Raw genomic sequence first — 19,612 nt, 5'->3', positions numbered from 1 at the left:
TTTGTTATTGTTCTTTGCTATGGAGTTGTAGGAGTTCTTTATATACTTGGATGTTAAACCCTTACCAGTTTCATCATTTGTGGTTATCTTCTCCCTTTCGTTGTGTGGCCTTCTTGTTTTGTTGATGGTTTCCTCTGCTGTGCAGAAAGCTTTTTAATTTGATGTCCCATTTGTTTGTTTTTGCTTTTGATGTCCTCGCTTAAGGAAATAGGCCTCCCAAAATATTGCAAAGACCAGTGTCAAAGAGCTTACTGCCTATGTTTTTTTTTTTCCTGTGAGTTTTACAGTTTCAGTTCTTATATTTAAGTCCTTCATCCATTCTGAGTTTATTTTTGCGTATGAGGTAAGAAAATAGTACTCTATTATTCTTTGCATATAAGCTGTCCAGTTTTCCCAGCACCATTTTTTTTTTTAATTTTTTTTGTTCAACGTTTATTTATTTTTGGGACAGAGAGAGACAGAGCATGAACGGGGGAGGGGCAGAGAGAGAGGGAGACACAGAATCAGAAACAGGCTCCAGGCTCTGAGCCATCAGCCCAGAGCCCGACGCGGGGCTCGAACTCACGGACCGCGAGATCGTGACCTGGCTGAAGTCGGACGCTTAACCGACTGCCACCCAGGCGCCCCTCCCAGCACCAGTTTTTGATGAGATGGTCTCTACCTCTTTGGAGATTTTTGCCTCCTTGCTGTAGATGAATTGACTGTATAAGTGTGGTTTTATTTCTGGCCTGTCTCTTCTGTTCGACTGATCTGTGTATCCATTTTTGTGCCACTACCATACTGTTTAGAACTGTAACTTCGTAGTATAGTTTGAAATCCAGGAACAGGATACCGCCTACTGTGTTTTTCTTTCTGAAGACTGCTTTGGCCCTTTGGAGTCATTTGTGGTTCTATATAAATTTTAGAATTGTTTATTACAGTTCTGTTTTTGAAAATGCCATGGATATTGTGACAGGGATTGTATTGAATCTGTAGATTGTTTTGGGTGGTTTGGACATTTAAACAATATTCCTCCAATCTGTGAGTATGATAAATCTTTCACTTTGTTTTGTGTTATCCTCAGTGTCTCTCATCAATGTGTTATAGTTTCAGAGTACAGATCTTTAAGCTTCCTCCTACGTTTTGTTTTGTTTTTTTGATGCAGTTATACATGGAATTGTTTTCTTAATAACTCTTGTTGATCGTTGACACATAGTTCACGTGTATAGAAATGCAACATATTTCTACATGTTAATTTGGTACCTTGAAACTTTACTGGACTCATTTCTGCCAGTAGTTTTTGGATGGTGGCTTGAGGGTTTTCTATGTATAGTATCATGTCATCTGTAAATGGTGATGGTTTTGCTTCTTCCTTTTTAACTTGGAAGCCTTGGTTTCTTATCCGGTTGCTGTGACTAGAACTTTCAATAATACACTGAACAAAAGTGGCAAGAGTAGGTATTCCTAATTCTGGTCTTAAAAGGAAAGCTGTCAGCTTTTTATCATTGAGATGATGTTAGCTATAGGCTTATCACATATGGCCTTCAGTAAGTGGTGATATGTTCCCTCCATACCCATGATATTGAGAGGTTTTATCAAAAGTGGATGTTACATTTTGTAAAATCCTTTCTCTGTATTTATTGGGATGATCATAAAATGTCCTTCATTTTGTTAATGTGGTGTATCATGTTGATTTATAGATACTGAACCATCCTTGCATGCCTGGAATAAATCCAACTTATTCATGGTGTATGATCCTTTTAATGTGTTATTGAATTTGGTTTGCTGATGTTTTGCTGAGGATTTTTGTATCTATAGCCATAAGGGATACTGGCCGATAATTTCTTTTGTAGTGTGTCTGATTTGGGTATCAGAGTGATGCTAGCCTTGTACAATAAGATTGGCAGCATTACTTTCTCTCGTTTTTATTTTATTTTATTTTTTTTTAATTTTTTTTTAACGTTTATTTATTTTTGAGACAGAGACAGAGCATGAACGGGGGAGGGTCAGAGAGAGAGGGAGACACAGAATCGGAAGCAGGCTCCAGGCTCTGAGTCATCAGCCCAGAGCCCGACGCGGGGCTCGAACTCACGGACCGTGAGATCGTGACCTGAGCCGAAGTCGGACGCTCAACCGACTGAGCCACCCAGGCGCCCCTCCTTTCTCTTGTTTTTAGATAGAGATGGCATCTTGTAGTTTCTGGGTTGGTGAGACTCAAAAGAATCCAAAAATTTTTTTCTTGGATTTTAACAAAATGTTTTGAAGAACACACAGTTGTTGAGTTATAATTATATGTACGGAATGGCAAAATTGCCATTTAATCTAAAGAGGTCGGCAGATTTTTAAAAATTCTTCTCTTTTCCCCCAAACCTATTAGGATTATGCTTTATTGTTTTGGAAGAGTATTGTTCTTAGTTTTTTCAAATGCCACTTTTACCCCCTTAACCCCAAAACTTCCTCATAAAGGTTTTTATTTTATAGCTTCAATTTATACAAAAATTAATAGACTTAATTTTCATCTCTAACCTATTCTTCATATTCTCTCCCATAGTGTTTTCTATTGTATCCTCTTAATTCTTAATCTTGGATTCTACTTTACACATGTGGGCATGTATGAAAAAGCCAACACAAAATTTAGTATCACCTTTCTGAATTACAATCAGTAATGGCAAGTGCCTTTCATTCCTTATATTTTCTAAGCCTAGAAAATTTTCCAAGTAGGTTTGTTTCTACAAGAATTACCAAATGAAATGTCTGAAGAAGTTACATTGTTTGAGATCTTTGCTTCTTAGTGTAGGCATTAGTGCTATGAATTCCCTCTTAGAACTGCTTTGGCTGCATTCCGTAAGCTTTCGCATGTTGTGTTTCCATTTCATTGTCTGAAGATAATTTTTATTTTCCCCTTTAATTTCCCCTTTCTGCTGTTTCCCTCTTTATTCTCTGTCTGGATGATCTGTCCAGTGTTGAAACGTTGGTAGAAAAGCCCCAATTATTGTATTACTGTTGATTTGTCTTTAAGCGATTCATTTTTCCTTCATTTATTTAGGGGTTCTGATATCGAGTGCATAAATATTTACATGTGTTACATCTTCTCAGTGGATTGATCCATTTCTCATTATATAATGTCCTTTGTCTCTTATTATTGTAGTCATTCTTAAAGTCTATTTTGTCTGATAAAAGTAGAGCTTCCCTGCCTTTTTATTTGCTTGTTTTTGGTTACCATTTGCTTGGAATATCTTTTCTCATCCCTTTATTCTCAGTCTGTGTCCTTTTTAAGGCTATAGTGAGTCTCTTGTAGACAACATATCATTGGATCTTGTTGGTTATTTTTTTTTTCCCCCACAGAGCCATTCTTTGTGTTTTGGAGAACTTAACCCATTTAGGTTTAAAGTAATTATTGATAGGTAAGGACTTACTATTGCCATTTTGTCGTTTGTTTTCTGGGTGTTTTGCAGATCTGTTGTTCATTGTTTCATATCCTCTCATTTTGTGTTTTGATATCTTTTGGTACAGATATCCTTTGAACTGTAATGTTGTTTGTGTAATTCTTTAGGTTTTTCCTTTTTTTTTATTAAAAAAAAATTTTTTTTTTAACGTTTATTTATTTTTGAGACAGAAAGAGAGCATGAACGGGGGAGGGGCAGAGAGAGAGGGAGACACAGAATCGGAAGCAGGCTCCAGGCTCTGAGCCATCAGCCCAGAGACCAACGCGGGGCTCCAACTCAGGGACTGTGAGATCGTGACCTGAGCTGAAGTCGGACGCCCAACTGACTGAGCCACCCAAGCACCCCTAGGTTTTTCCTTTAAAGGTACCATGAGGCTCACATAAAATATCTGAAAATTGTAACACCCTATCTTAAACTGAAAACGTAACTTGAATAGCATTCTTAAACTTCATGCTTTCCCCACCCCCATTTTTGTTTACTGATATTATAGTTTGCATATCTTTAAATATTTGGTTTTTAGTAACAGGATAGTACAGATATGGTTATTTTTACTATGTTTTAAAACTTGAAGTATCAGTGCATTATCTACCACCCTTCCATGTTACAGAATCTAACTTTGATTATGTATTTACCATTACCTGTGAGTTTTATGCTATCTTCTTAGATTTTTCTGATGTTAATTGGATTCTTTTTATTTCCACTCAAAGAACTCCCATTAACACTTCTGGTAGGGCAGGTGTAGTGGTGATGAACTCCCTCAGCATTTATTGATTGGTAAAGTTTTCACCTCTCTATTGCTGACGACCAGCAGTTTGGCCGGGTGTGGAATTCTTGGTTGAGTTTTTTCTTTCAATATTTTGAATATATCATCCCATTCTCTCCTGGCCTGGAACATTTCTGCTGAGAGATCAATAGTCTTTTGGGAGCTCCTTTGCATGTAACTCTGCTCTTTTTTCTTGCTAGCTTCAAAATTACTTACCTTTGACTTTTCACAGTTTAATGATAATGTGTCTCTTTGCAGCCCCTTGAGAACTCAACCTATTTTGGGTCCTTGGGGTCAGGTGTTGGGAAGTTTTCAGCCATTTTTTATTTAAATCTACTTTGTCACTTACTGTTTTTCTTCTTCTTCTGGAATTCCCAAGGAGTGAATATTGTTTCTTCTGATGGTGTCCTGTTGGTGGTAGGCTTTTCATTCATTGTTGTTTTTTTTTTAATTTTTCCCCCTTTGCATAATTTCACCTGTTCTGTCTTTTAAGTCACTAATGATTTCTTCTGCATGATCAGATCTGTTTTTGAAGCTCTTTATTGAGTTCTTCACTTCAGTCATTATACTTTTCAGCCCTAGGAATTCTACTTGGGTTTTTGTTGTTGATGATTGCTCTTTATTAGTGGAACTTTTCAGTTTGTGCATGCATTGTTTTCAAATTTCATTGAGGTATCTGTGTATTCTTACAGTTCACTAAACATTTTTTAAAGGATTCTTCTGAATTTTAGTCTGATATTTGAGAGCTCTCCATTTCTTTAGGGTGAGTTACTGGAGTTTTATGTTTTCTTTGGTGCTTCTTGCTCCCTTATTTTTAATGATCCTGAATTCTTGATGTTGGTATTTGCACATTTAAATAGTTCCTCTTCTCTACTTTACAGATTCGATTAGGCATAGACGGTTTTTCCCCAGGAAGCTCAATATGGTAGGAAGTATGTGCTAGGCGCATCCTTGGGCTGGTGAGGTTTGCTTTCAGGGTCTATTGTGGGTTGAGGCCACTGCCCAAGCTCTGGTCTGGGTTGGGAGGTGGGGTGTGGCTTTGAGAATGGTTGGACTGAACTCCTGCTTTGATTCTTTGCCCAAGTGAAGTGGTAGGATTCTCTGGTCAGGCATACTAGATGGTTGGGACTGGATACTAAGCAGCGTGGGGAATTAGCTTCTGTGCCCTGGCAGGGCAGCAGGGCAGAACCCAGGACATGCATGGTTCATTGATTGGGCACCTGAATCACGCAAGAGTACACAATGTATTTCCTGGCCAAACAAGGCCACTGGTTTTGTTCTTTCTAAATGGGTAAAGTCGTGAGCTATTGGATGGACTACATGTGCTCTGGCTAACTTCTCTGGGAAGGCAGGCTCAGGCTTTATTCAGCATTGCGTGAGGCTATGAACTAGTTTCTCTGTCAGAGCACATTGGGAGAACCAGCTCCAAGGTGGGTGGTAAGGCTCTTTATTTATAGTCTTGTCTTAAACCATTCTCTGCCTCAATTTCCCTACCCGACCAGGGGTACTAGCTTTGCTCCGCAGACTGTCAGCTCTGCCTTCCACATTCTCTGCTCAAGAATTGATAGGCTACTTAGCTTTGCAGGTGGTAGAGCCAGGCTTTCTGGCTTGGTGGTGGTGGTGGGAGTTTTTACTTAATGGTGAGTGGGGTATGAATTAGCTCCTCTGACTGGGTCACCTGGCACTGACTTCATTTTGTGGATGATCAGCTCTGCCTACCATACTCCTTGCACGAGCACTGCCAGGCTATGCAGCTTCCAGGGGTTTCTGCTAGCCTTTCTGGGTCAGATGGGGCTAATCAGAGTCACACTCAGCAGAGGGCTGGGCTCTGATTCAGTTCCACTGCCTGGGTGGGTGCAGACCAGGATCCAGGGCTGGTGAGGCCGTTGATTTATAGGACTGAAAGCAGGCTGACCCGCCCCCTGCTGAGTTCCCTCATCAGACTGTGCCACATCCTTGGTGCTGCAGATGAGCAAAACCACTTCTTGGGACCACTGCTTGGGGGCTGCAGGGAGGAAATGGGTTGGCCAAAGTGCCAGTGCTGGTTGTTGGAAGCCTCTGCTTATTTTTCCGTCATCATCAAATTCACTGTGCTCAAGTCCTGCAGATTCGCCCACAGTACCTAGGATTCAAGACTAGAGTAGGAGCTCCCAAGAAGTAACCCATAATGTTGGGGGAGCTGGATGTCCAGCCTGGGTTCTGTTCCCCACGGAGGGACAAGAGGCTCAGGGAGGCTTTCTCGGTGTGGTGCTGTGCCGGCCTGGTGGTGCGGCAACAGAGTCCCATACGTCGCTGCTCCTCCTGCCCTTCCCACGCAGTCGGTCCTAGTCTCTATGGCGGAGGGGTACATCAACCTCGCTATCTTGTTCTGATCCTCTCAGTGGTATCTGTTCCATGAATAGTTGTTAATTGCTGTTCTGAGAGGAACGGGGAAGTTAGGAACGACCTATGCTGCTATCTTGGTGACCTCACCCTCTAAAATAACTTAGGACATTAAGAATGAGTCAGGAATGGTATCACAGCAGTGGTTCTCAAAGTGTGGCCCTTGGAGCAGGAGGACTCAAAATATTAAAATACATTTTGAAAGGTATGTGGTCAGTACCTTGCCTGAAGACTAGACAGTAAGGACATTTCTGGCTCTAATCCTAAAAATGATACTCAAATGTGAGCCTAGTTTCTGGATTGTTGCATTTGGGAGAATATTCAATTATCACAGATACATTCTCATACCCGTTGGGAAGCCCCAAGTAGCACTTGAAACTAAAAGGAAAAAATATGGAGTATGAAGAGTGTTTCTTAAACATAATATTGTAAAACTAAAAGTACACCAGGGCAGAGTCTCAAGGTATGAAGTTGAATTCGACAAACGTTTACAAGATTAGCTGTGTGCCCACTTAGTGAAGCAAATACACAGGATGCTTTGGAAGAGAAGGGTTTGGTAACACCCTCCATGTGACTCCCTTCTCTGTAACTCACTTGCTGGGATGATACTGACGGAACAGCTGATTCTGTTTCACTTCCATCACCTATAAAAATACGTTTCTACTGCACTACCTAACCAGCAGTATGCATTTATCACGTAACTGTCAGTTCCTGGTTTTCTCTCAGCTTTAAATTACTTCACATGCGTTCACATTAAGGAGAATTTCAAAGCTATCCTTCATGTGTAAGTTTTTACACCTTGATATTGGCCTTTGGTCAATTTTGCTTCTCTTGCCCAAACTTCTCCTCCAGTTAATTCTGAAACAGGTTATACATTTAACAGGACCTTTCCTAGGTTCCAAATGGGTGTTTTTCTAGTCTTCTGCGAACAATATTGTTTTCCTTTGGCAAACAAACAAAACACCCACATGAACATTTCGTTGTGTTTTGTAAAGTACACCCTTGCCTACCAAATCAAAACAAAACTCTCCGCCCTGAGATCACAGGCTCAGAATAGCATATAACAAGGTTGTTTTGTTGTGTTGTGTTTTTAAAGAAGGTGTTTGTGGAGGTTAAGGGTAAATTAACCCCCTAGTCAAGAGATCTCAGGAATGCAGGCCATTAACTTCTTGCCCATCAACTCTATCTCCAGACTATCCTCTCCCCTTAATATTCTGAGTTCTCTGAACTTGAAATCAGCTTCCTAGTACATCTGAATGCTACCATTGAACTGGGAAGATGTGTTTTAAGTTGCTACCGTGTAAGAATTCTTGACAGCCAGTAGCTAGTTCAGACAAAGGAATGTAGGTCCTCCTAATCCAACGTTAATATGACTTAGCATTAAAAAAAAATCACTATACACCTTAGGGCAATAAATTGAGGTATTATTTATTTGACATATTTACATACTTACAAAATTGTTTTTATCCAATATGTCATCCTGCATAGTATCTGAAGAATGAACATCATATTCTGGGAGTAAAAAAATCCAAGTTTTTAAATAATTTATACATAACCCAACATCTCTTGGGTCACAAAATACCAATTTGGCTTCAGAGAACACATATACCGGTTTCGGGTTTTTTGTAGTTGAGGAACAAAGTAAATTCAACAACATATTAAAGTAATTTAGCTGACCCTGAGTATATCACGAATTTGCATAATTTTTGAAGACATGCATATAATACTTTCCTTAAACTTAGAATTGCACTACCATTTGGCTGTATATTCAGTCATCTCGATTTTCTACCTCATTAATCCTTGAGATAAAAAGGAACAGAGAATGGAGAAGTAGTAAAGAGACCAGGAGGGGAAAACTAGAGACTACCTGAAGCTTTCCAACTGCACGAGTCCGTGGCAAAGCTCTGGGTCCAGGGTTACGTGACAAGCTTATTAAGAGGAGGGTCTTGAACTGAACCATCTGAGAACCTTGTGTCAACTGAGGTTACATGACTCTTCCTGCATTTTTCCTGTCGTCTTTGACACTACTTAATTAAAAGTGTACCAGCTGAGAGAATTCAGTTATTACTTGAGCACTTCAGAAGAAAAACGTATTGTGGCCAGAAGTAAAGAGCCGTGTTAAAGTCTGGTTTTCCTGAGAAGCTTGAGGGACAAAAAAGCAAAGACCCCTGGGCTGACGGATGACCTGAGTTATCTTATGCCAGCACAAGGAAACCCTGCCTGCCTGCCGCTGCCAGGGAGTGAACAAGATCACACGTTACTCTTCTCGCCCGAGTACAACAAAGAAAGCTAACAATGAAAAAACAAGCCTGAGGTTGGGAATACAGCATGTGTGCAGGCAGTCACGCTCAGATGCCTTTCAATGGCCGAGAAAGGAATCCAGAGGCCGGAACCAGATCACATGTGCCCTTCCCGGATCCAGAGAACGGAAGGCTCAGCAAATTGGCAGGAGCCGGGAGATCACTTGGCTTCCTTCACCCAAGTGGCAGAAGAAGTGAATAACTGGAGAAATGTGGGAAAACTGTCATCTGAGGGAGGTCCGTTGTTGTGTCCTTAAAAACATAAAATATTTGCGACTTGCTAAAATAAAACAGACATTCCTTAGGATCTATAAAATTCGCTATAACAGGAGGGAAAGCAGCAGAAATATGGTAGGGGCACCCTTCATCCGTAACTGTGTTTTCTCCTCAGGCCAATGCCGCAATAAAATACTGTTAGCTAAGAGTACCTTTTTAAAAATAAAGGAGAAAAGTACATGGTAGAGAAAAGCTCTTCTTTATTAACGAGATGGAGGAAACATAGATAGACTGTTCCACAAATAGCAATAAAAGAGGAGAGAAAAGTATTCGATCCCTATTATGCCACAGCAGCTGGTTACAAGTCTTTTCTCTCTCTCTCATTACTTTGAATGACAAACAAGTCTGAATTTCACCAAACCACAGTTGTGAAATTAATGCTTCTCATCCTCAGGTAAAAAATAGCACGGATCAATTAAGTACTCAAAACAATACAAAGAAACCGGTACATGTAATGACAGTGCAGGGTAAGAGCTTTGATACCCTTTATAAGATTGTGCTAATTCTGGTCCATCTAAAGACTTGTATAGACGAGTAAATAAAAATTAAGTTACACTTAGGTAAGAAACTGTCTTCAAAAAAGTTATATGAACTTGCATATATAGAGTCCAAAAGTATAAGACAAAACTATTTAAGTTTTGATTTATAGAAATTCAAAAACGGTAAAATATATTATTTGGGGGAAAAAGAAGCTTTCACTAAATACAAACACAATGAAGTAGATAAACCAGAATGAGTATTAAATAGTTTCACTGAAAACTTCCATAAAGAGTAAAGGCAGAATGGCACCAGGTTAGAAAAGCAGTGTTTAAGGCAAACTAAATATTAAGTAACCTTAATTAAAATAAGAGGCGTACAATCCCATAAATAACAAAGCAATTCCTCTGAACACTTTCTCTACAACGGCTGAGAAAACACGAGTAGAAAGAGAAATAATGGCCAACATCAGAGTTTACTTGGAAATACTGGATAGTATTACATGAAAATAACCCAAATGTTTCTGATGTAAAATACACTTGAATCATGTGCCGCTTAGTTGTCCCACAGCCACGGCAAACAAAACCCATCACGCCAACGTTTGAGTGTAAATCTGTGAAATGCCAAAACTTACTTTGAAAAAAATCTTTCCTTTTTTAGACTATGTATGTGTGTACATGATAACACCAACAAAATTATCAATTTCATTATTTTGGCCCATGTAAAAAATATGCACAGAAATGCAAACCATCTCCCTGCAAGAAGGTGTCTCAGGGTCAACTATGAGCACAGGGCTCAGTGTCTGACCTGAGATCACCTGCACACACAAGAAGCATCAAAAACTAAGAAGGAAGAGATTAATCTTGAAATAGAAGAAACAATGACACGTTCTTTAATGAGTTAAGTCTTCTTAACGAAAAAAATCAAGTACATATCATTAAGTTAAATGTAGCAGGCACATGAATTTGCACCTTATAAATTTGGTATATCAAAGTATCTTATAAAAATATTTATAGATTTTCTTTTTTAAGAACTGTGGTACACGAAATGACACGATCAAAGAAAGGATCTGTTTCTTTTCATCTACTGGAATGACCCCGTGCCTTTCTAAAAAAGAACAACCGCAGCGCACAAACTATCAAGACGGCTGCGTTCACTGAAGCTGTCCACTTAGGGGGGAGGTACAAGGTCTAAATACCGCCAGGCCCCAAGCGAAGGAGTCTGCGTGCCCGGGGCGAGCGTTCCCTCACACGGTCCTGGGGGGCAGGCGCTGTCTATACATGCCGGCAAGGGCTTTGGCCGCACTGTAGATCATCTGTCGCCGAGACATGCCGGTGAACGTCCTGTGCCAGTCAGTCCGGGTGACATTTACTAAGCTCTTTTCCAGAACTTCACCCACCGTCACCAAAAGGCCTGACCACCTCAGATGGTAGTCTTGGGGAGTGAGACTTTGAGCCTATGGAAAAAGGAAATTTATCAATCTATAATACATTTTAAAAACGACTGGACCTAGCTCTGACATTCCAAAGTCTCTCAGATTACTTTTACTACAGATGAGGACAAACCCGGAGAAGCTATGCGAGCAGCTACAGGAAGGGACCAGGCTACAGAAGAACCTAGAACAATGCTGCACACACCTCCTGTGTTTACTGTCCACAGTAAGCTCATTCTCTTGCTCACATGTCATGTCAGCCCTAATCGAACGACTCCAACAGAGCTCAGTGTCCAAGGGTTGAGGTCTCAGTGCCAGTCAGTGTGTTGTTCCAGGTTAACAAGCTGGGTGGTGAGAGAGCGCACCTTCCCGTCCTTTTCCACAGTCCCTCGCTCATCAGTGTGCTCTTCGGAACCTTTCCACCATGTCAAGTTTCCATTTACACGTTTCACTTATAAAGTGTCTAGTCTGGGGCATGTCTGAGGATCTAACATTTTATCAGCAGGTCTGATTTTTGCTTTGTCACTACACACATACCCTTCTCATCCCGATTTGCTAACAAGTTATCGCTGTGGTGATTTGTAGCAAATACATGTCAGTTCTGTAGAAATACTTTTTTCTTCTTCAATAGGTTTTGAACTGTGTGAGTTGATGAGCTGTTGCTTGAACCATCAGGCCGTTTCTGGCATAAACCTATCGTGGCTAGGCTACAATATCGGTGATACCGGGACTTACAATAAAAAATATACTTACACATGACCACTGAACAATGCAGGGGTTAGGGACAGTGACCACCTGGTATAGTTGAAAACCCACATATAACTTGTGATTCCCCAAAAACTTCACTACTAAATAGCCTACTGTTGAGAAGAAGCCTTTGTAATAACAGAGTCAATTAAGACCCACTTTGTACCTTATATATGTACACCATATGCTTACAATAAGGTAAGCTACAGAAAAAAATGTTAAGAAAACCATAGAGAAAATAAGTACTGTACTGTAGAAAGTCTGCGTGTAAGTGACCTGTGCAGTTCAAACCCATGGTGTTCACGGGTCAACTGTGCTTGGTCATCCCATCCCCTCCCAACTCAGGGGAGGGAGGGAGGCTGCAAGGTGACCAAGTAACCACGGGCCAGATGTACCAATCATGCTTATCGAATGAACTCCATAAAAACCCAGAAGGATGGGGCTGTGAGAGCTTCCAGACTGGCGAACATGTGGAGATCGAGGGAGAGGGGCGGGCTGGGAGAGGGCATGGAAGCACTGCACCCTCTCCCAGTACCTTGTCCTCTGCCTCTCATCCATCTGTTTCTGACTTGTATCCTTTTGTAACAGGCAAGCCATCTAATGAGTCACCAGGCTTTCTGAGAAGGAAGGTGTTATGAGAACCAACGTGCGGCAGTGGGGCCAGAAGCAGAGGTGATAACCTGGACTTGGCCCTGGTGTGTGAGGTTGGGGAGGGGCTGTCTTGTGGGACCGAGTCCTTACCCTATAGGATCTGACACTATCTCCAGGAAGACAGTGTCAGAGTGGAGCTGCAGTGTATGATACCAGCTGGTATCCTAGAATTGCTGGGTGGTGTGGAAAACCCCTCCCACACACTAGAAATGGGTAGGAGACCTAGTTAGTAGGTGTCAGAAGGGGTAGCTGGCTTGCACAGCCATGGCTCATAGAAACACGTAGCTTGCCAAGAACAAAGATGAAAAATGAGGGAGGAAGACCGTCTGGTTGCGGGGCGGCCACCACTTGCATGGAACAGCATCTGGGATGTACTCGGTTACTAAAAGGTCAAGTTACCAGTGAAAATTAGAGATGGATCCAACTCCTGGGAAGCTGATTTCTTGGAAACCCAAAGAAATGCAAACTATTAACAAAAAGGCACAATAGTCCCTTGGTGGTTGTTCTCTACCACAGCTACACTCTAAAAGAAAATGGTGAGTCCAGCCTTGATGCTGGGCCCAACTCGACTTGTCTGGCTTGGCTTATGCCACTAGCCTCAAGGCCACCCTCTCCAAGGTACAAGTTATGCCCGGACAACACAAAGAACCTCTCAGACCTCTGGTCACTAAGAAGGTGGTCAATGGAGAGGGAAGACCTATCCCTTGTCCCTCTTGCTGGAAATACAAAGACCTGTGCACACAAGCAGAGACAGTGGCCAAGAGTGGAGAAGAGAGGTTTCAAGTCCCTCGAGCTGCACTACCAGGCCTACTGGTGAAGCTGTGATGAGAGCTACAATTAGAAAGTGAAAATGGAAGGGTTGATTGGGTTATGGAAGCTGAATTGTTTCAGCAAGTTTTATGTGAAGGTGTCTCCTTGACTTGGATTTTATGTGCAAATGGTGATCATGTCTGTTTGGGGAATAGGTGCCCTGCCTATTATTGTAAAACCATATCCTGTGGATGAGCTCCAAATAGAGTCTAGCATTAGGGGGATAAAAGTACAGATCGAAGTACCAATGTGTAAGGAAACCGTTAGGTTTGAGCAAGCTTTATGTGAAGTTTTTTTTTTTTTTTTATCTGATTGCATTTTGGGCATGGACACTGTAATCACTGTGGAAAGCTTCCCCAGCCTAGTGAAGGGCTGTAAATTCACCCTTCAAGTATCATTTATTGGCCATGCTATACAGTAACCAGTAGGACTGGCTGAGCCCACACTGTGAGGCAGAAGCTGTGAGCTGGCAGTGACAAACTCTGTGCCAGTCCGATGTGGAGCTTAGACTGAGGCTTACGGCAGAAATCTGAGTGCCATCCAGCGACATTTCCTGGGACTCCGGAGTAGCATGTTTCCATCTGAGGGGCATTTACTACCTTGCTACCAGACTATTAGTTAAAGCCACCCCGTTCACTGAAGGACATAAAATGATTTTGAAATGTGAAATACGCATAACGTCTAGGATGATATTGCAGAATCCCTTAATAGGACAGCAGTGCCCAGGAAAAGTTCCTAATATGGAAATGGTTTACATACAGGATCATGATGCCTAGGGAGACAGTCATGACCAGGGCCCCTCTTTTCCTCTAGGACTCACTTTGGAGCCATGGGAAAAGCTGTGAGAACCAACTGCCATGTAGACCGTGCCCTATGAACAACTCTCAACTGAAGAGCAAAGAGCTAGCTGCTTGGTCCGTGGATGGCAGTTCCACAGGTGAGGGGACAGTCTATCTGGAAGGCCATCACTTGGACAGAAGAAGGTAAAAATGAATCAGCTCCATGGGCTAAAATGCACACTATTTTCTCAGCATGATTGGGGGTTTTACCAGTGTTTTTTTTTTTTCCTGTTTCAGTTTTTACTGACTCAGGGCAGTGGCCAATGGTCTGACCATATGGTCGGGCAGGAAGGCACACTGGATATGTTACCTATTAAAAGGTTGCCCATGTGGGGCACAGCCCTGTGGAAATGAATCTGAGGGGTGCAATGAAGCAGGACAGGATCCCATCAGAACTTCTTCCAGGTTTGGAAGGTGAGTGGAATGGACAAACAGATACCCCTGTGTTAGATGGCTACCTGGGTCTACAAAATGAGTGGATAACTACAGAGGTAGGCTGAATCTAGACAGAGTCCTCTTGCATTCTCTGAGACAAAAAAATGCCAATATGAACTGTCTCCCAACCGGCGACAGAAAGCATGCAAATGGTTATGCAGCACGTTCCCTGCTGGGAAGACCATAAACACAGACGACAAAGGAGACTGATGGTGACAGCTCTGGGGGCTACAGATGGGCCTTGGCAGGAACAGACGTTGACTTTGGATGGAGCTTTCCTTACTAAGGGGTAGGTGCAAATGTTCAGACAGCCTAACAGAACCTGAATAGAAGATACTGTGCCAATTTGGATGGCTGAGCGTTTCTCCAGAGCAAGGAACACACCTGACAGCCCGTGTCTAGCAATGGACACGATGGACAGAGATATCCTCCTTCGAGAACGAGTTTGGTCCAGAAGAGAAAGGGGCAACAGAAACACAGTTGTCTGAAAAGCTGCAGGTGTAGGCATTTAGGTGCCGGCTCACATGAGTGTAGGACTGAGCGTGAGTGGGATGAAAGAGATGAAAAGCTCTCTTTTCCTGTGGATGTGGGGCAGGGGGCAGACGAGGATGATGGTCTCACGCTGCAATTCTGGCCAAGGGAGGGTGACCCTGGTATAGTGACTTGTTCCTTCTTCCTTAGATCACTTCAGCTTTCCATTCCCCTGTTCGATGTTGCAAACACAGACGTGGAAACAGGGATGACTCCTAAGCAAGAAACTCTAGGTATGGTTTCAAACCTGACCTTACAAAGTTCCTAAGGGCCTACGGGGCAGGAGGTGCCTGCACTCTCTGTGGCAAAACTGGGTGACAGGGAGTGTGGCTACACGTACCAGTGGTGGAGACAGCCCACCATAGGGAGGCGTCATTTTGTTGCATCTCGCTTTACCGCGCGTTGCTGGTACTGCACTTTTTACAAATGGAAGGTGTGTGGCAACAGTAAGCAAGTGTATTGGTGCCACATTTCCAACAGCGTTTGTCAGTCTCCTAAATACGTAATTCTCACAATGTTTCCAACTTTTTCATTATTTGTTAGTGATCTGTGATCGATAATTACAACTTGCTCGATGCCCAAATGAATTTTTTTAGCAGTCATGTATTTTTTAATTGAGGTATAAACATCATATTGTTTTTTTAAATATAATGCTAATTTGGGATAGAGGCAAATAAGACGGGAAGTAATGGGAGGAATAATTCCAGAAAAATAATCACTAAGTAGAAAATTAAACTTGCCAGTTTTACAAGAGCTTTCTGAGAGAATAAATACTATTTTATCAATATGGGAAAAAAATAAATATAATGCTATTGTACGTTTGACAATATAGTGTAAACATAACCATCATCTGCACTGAGAAACCAAAAACACATTTCAGATGCGTTACTGTGACACCAGCTTTATCTGAGGTCTGGAAGCAAACCTGCAAGATCTCTGTACCTCTGTAACCTCACCTTGTCTGAATACAAGTGGACTGAGTGGATGTACTTGCTAGACTACTACGGCTGCCTCCAAAGCATGCCAGCAGATGCAAGGGAAAAAGTTTCAGTATGAAAAGGAAAACAGGGTAAATAGTAGCTATGGGTAAAGGAACGAATTAATGGGTTATCCAATGAGGGAAACCAAACATTATGCTAACACCTCAAAAGGCCAGGGCAAGAGCTAACACTGGCTCTGAGCTCCATTATACCGCAGGCCTGGAAGGGTAAGGCCACCACACCCGGTTTAGGAAGCCAACAGAAGACTACAAACCTGAGTGACCTCTCCCTGTGGACATTCTGACAGGACGTGATGACACACTAGATAGTTAATTATTACTGAATGGGATTCTAGTAATGTGCAAGTTGTCTTAAACCTTCGTGGTGGTTTTGCTATAAGGAATTTGTGTTTGAAGACCAGGCGGTGGACATGTAATACTGTGGTTTATAGTAAGAAATACATATTGGATCTTGGACCCCAGTTTTTGGCACAGTGCTCCTACCATCCTTGTAGTTTCTTAAGGACTGAGAACCACAAAGATATCTTTTGTTAATCAGGTTGAAAGCCCGAACCTATGGGCTTGGTAACATGCCTCCATAACCTACTCGCCATAAAAACCCACAAGGATGGGGTTGGGAGAGCTTCTGAGTCAACATGACAAATCTGGAAAAGTGGAGGGTCCAGCCAGCATGGAACCTCTGTCCCCCTGCCCCATGCAGTTCTTCCATCTAGTCATTCTGGAGTCAGATCCTTTTATAATAAATCCATAATGGAGAAAAAGTGGGTTTCCTGAGTTCCAGGAACTTGTTAGAAAAGATGAACTAAAAAGGAAGATCAAGACAAAAGATAGGAATAATTAAGGGAACCAAAATGGTAGATAACGAAAAGTGGATATAAAACCAGAACTGGTAAATCGTTTTTCTGCTGTTAGTAGCACAGCACAATCATAAAAACAAAAGAGGAAATTAATGATTAAGGTTGCCAAGTATTATCTTTTCAAAGACAGCTGGAAAACGAGGAAGGTACTCAACCTGAAAGAAATTGGAAAGCAAAGAGAAAAAGCTGAAAGGGGAAAGAATTAAGAAGCAAAATCAAAAATGTATATCCAGTGAAAAATCTAACAAAAGCTTTTTTTGTTAAAACAGTATTTCAATAATGAAAAAGGAGAAAACCAACCTGTTGTACAAATTCCAAAGGCACTGGTGTGGCCTGGGTAAACGTTTCAAGGTGAATGCCATGGGCAGGATCTTCAACTATCAAACAGCCAATGTCAAACCACCTACAACGGGATGGATGAGGATTAAGTTGTTGATGTGCCATTAAAAAAAAAAGTTACAGTGAATAGAAAAAACTAACCCAAAAACTATTATCGTTCAAACAGGAAATGTTTTTCTAATCAATTTTCAAGAAAACAATCCATAAGAATAATATATAAAATTACCTATTAGCTTAATTCCAAGAGGAGGGAGGACACTTGGTAAAATATGAGAAATTTTACATTACCATCTCCATCGTTAATACGTAGCTGATTTGCAAAGTTAATAGCAGATTAAGCTCATTGAGAGGAAATAAATCTTCTCATTTTTGATAATCAGTCTTGAAAAACACTTCAAGAAAACTTTCTCCTATTTAAAGTTACTCATAAATTACAAAAATACATTTTATAATTGCCTTAAGTCATCTGTAACACTACCAGCATTTTAGATAACTAGAATTATGCAACCACCAGATGCCATGAAATCATAAGCCTGAATAACAAGAGGATATATAGAGCAAAAAAAGTTCACTATTTTTAAAAATATGTAGATCTAATAAAGTGTGATGGAAGAGAAAATGAATTAGGTAACTTCTATTTACATATTTAAAGAAACAGCAAAGTAAAATATAGAGTAAGTTTTGCTGAGGATTAAAATGATCAGGCATTACATTCTTAGTATTCATATCCTAAAATCTGGTTTCAAAATAACATTAAATGACACTCTTTATTTGGCATACTCATCAGTAACTTGTGTATAACTGTAGTGACTGTTAGGCAAGCACTTGCTGAAAATGAGACTCACTCAAGGTAAAAGTCCCTTGGTGATGCTGGTGAAGACGCATTAGAAGAACTACAAGGTCCTCTTTGTTATCTAAAATTCCATCAGGCTCTTGAGCATGTCAACAGGGATGTGGCTAAAACTGCAACCAAGATCACGCCCTTGGAAACCGCCTGCATTTCTTTCAAGAGTGCTATTGGCCAGGGAAACTTAGGGTCTTCCTCCTCTCCCAAATACTATCCTTCAAGAACTCCAAGGGCACTCCCCACCACACATTCATGGACAATCACCGAGGATCCCTCTCCAGGTAGCTGCTAAAATAACCAATCTCATGTAGCTGCCATTTTGACTAAAAAAGAGCTCAAGAATTGTGATTCCAAGATACTTGAATACTTTTTACCAGCAAAAATCTCAAAACAGAACGTGGGAACCGCCACTCTATTTTACAAAGACCACCTACCACCACCAGTCAGTTCACACACAAAAAAAGACATTTTAACACAAAACCTAAGATTTCTGAACTTGACAGGTTAATCTCTGAATAAGGATAGTCCATGCTTACACGGGCTTTTGTCCAGGCATGGTACAGACCATGTTAGTTTTCCTCACATAACATGAACTGATATAAAATTCATCAGAGAAGTATGTCTGTACTGGCTCTACTCTTGGTTTTTAGGCGTCAACACATTTTTTCGACTGACTGGCTCTTCCTGGATGGGTATCTTCCCAGCATTTATTTCCTACAGGACCAGGACCACAGCAGAGAGAAAGCAGGAACTGTCAAGTGGTTTGATCCTAGGTTTGCTATTTGCTCTGTATGTTCTCCCTCTCGGCTCGTCTGCACTTTCCTATCACAGCCTTTCCATCCCCTCCTCTTTAATCCACACTAGAAACCAACAGATTTCCTAATACTACAGTATCCCCTTGAACAATGTGGACATTTAGGTTGCCATGACCCCCTAGTGCCGTCCAAAATCTAACTTCTGACTCTCCAAACACATATAAAAGCCTACTGTTGACCAAAAGCCTTACCAATAACAGTCTATTAAAACATGCTTTGCATGTTTTATAGGCATCATCTACCATATTCTTGCAATAAAGTGAGCTAGAAAAAAGTAAGAAAATCATTAAGAAGAGGGGCACCGGGGTGGCTCAGTTACATGTCTGACTTCAGCTCAGGTCATGACATCACAGTGCACAAGTCTGAGCCTCATGCAGGGCTCTGTGCTGTCAGCACAAGCCTCATATTCCGATCCTCTGTCGCCCTCTCTATGCCCCTCCCCTGCTTGTGCTCTCTCTCTCTCTCAAAACTAAACACTTAAAAAATCATTAGGAAGAAAAAAAGGCATTTATAGTACTGCATTCTATCAGAGAAAAGCTGTGTAAGTGGATCTGTGCAGTTCCAATCTATGCTTTTCACGAGTCAACTGTTTTTCTATCCCTAATCTTCCTAAACGCCACTGTACTGGTTAAAAGGTAATTGGTAGGAAAAATGCCACAGCTAGCTACAATGGGGCAGTTTATGGC

At 41.3% G+C, this 19,612-nt stretch overlaps 1 protein-coding gene and 1 long non-coding RNA gene across 5 annotated transcripts in view; one reads left to right on the top strand and one right to left on the bottom strand.

Moving 5' to 3' along the window:
* Positions 1–7,973: 7,973 nt before the first annotated feature.
* The window catches only part of PRRC1 (proline rich coiled-coil 1), a 35,656-nt gene continuing 24,017 nt past the window's right edge, over positions 7,974–19,612 (bottom strand). For all 4 annotated transcript variants that reach the window (XM_040444371.1, XM_040444372.1, XM_040444373.1 and 1 more), the window contains 2 exons: positions 17,226–17,328; positions 7,974–11,079 (listed from right to left, as the gene is read on the bottom strand). In XM_040444371.1, the coding sequence (XP_040300305.1) occupies positions 10,870–11,079; positions 17,226–17,328 (313 nt within the window). In that variant the 3' untranslated portion in view covers positions 7,974–10,869. The remainder of the gene's footprint in view (positions 11,080–17,225; positions 17,329–19,612) is intronic.
* LOC121010645 (uncharacterized) lies at positions 11,176–15,425 on the top strand. Its single transcript, XR_005781311.1, has 4 exons — positions 11,176–11,281; positions 14,077–14,246; positions 14,340–14,516; positions 15,219–15,425. It is a non-coding gene; the product is annotated as an uncharacterized LOC121010645 (long non-coding RNA).

The sequence above is a fragment of the Herpailurus yagouaroundi genome, unplaced genomic scaffold, assembly GCF_014898765.1.
Source record: "Herpailurus yagouaroundi ecotype Mexico unplaced genomic scaffold, PumYag 192, whole genome shotgun sequence".
In the NCBI taxonomy this organism is placed as follows: Eukaryota; Metazoa; Chordata; class Mammalia; order Carnivora; family Felidae; genus Herpailurus; species Herpailurus yagouaroundi.
Note: the sequence above shows the minus strand (reverse complement) of the source record. Positions and strands in the feature narration are given on the sequence as shown.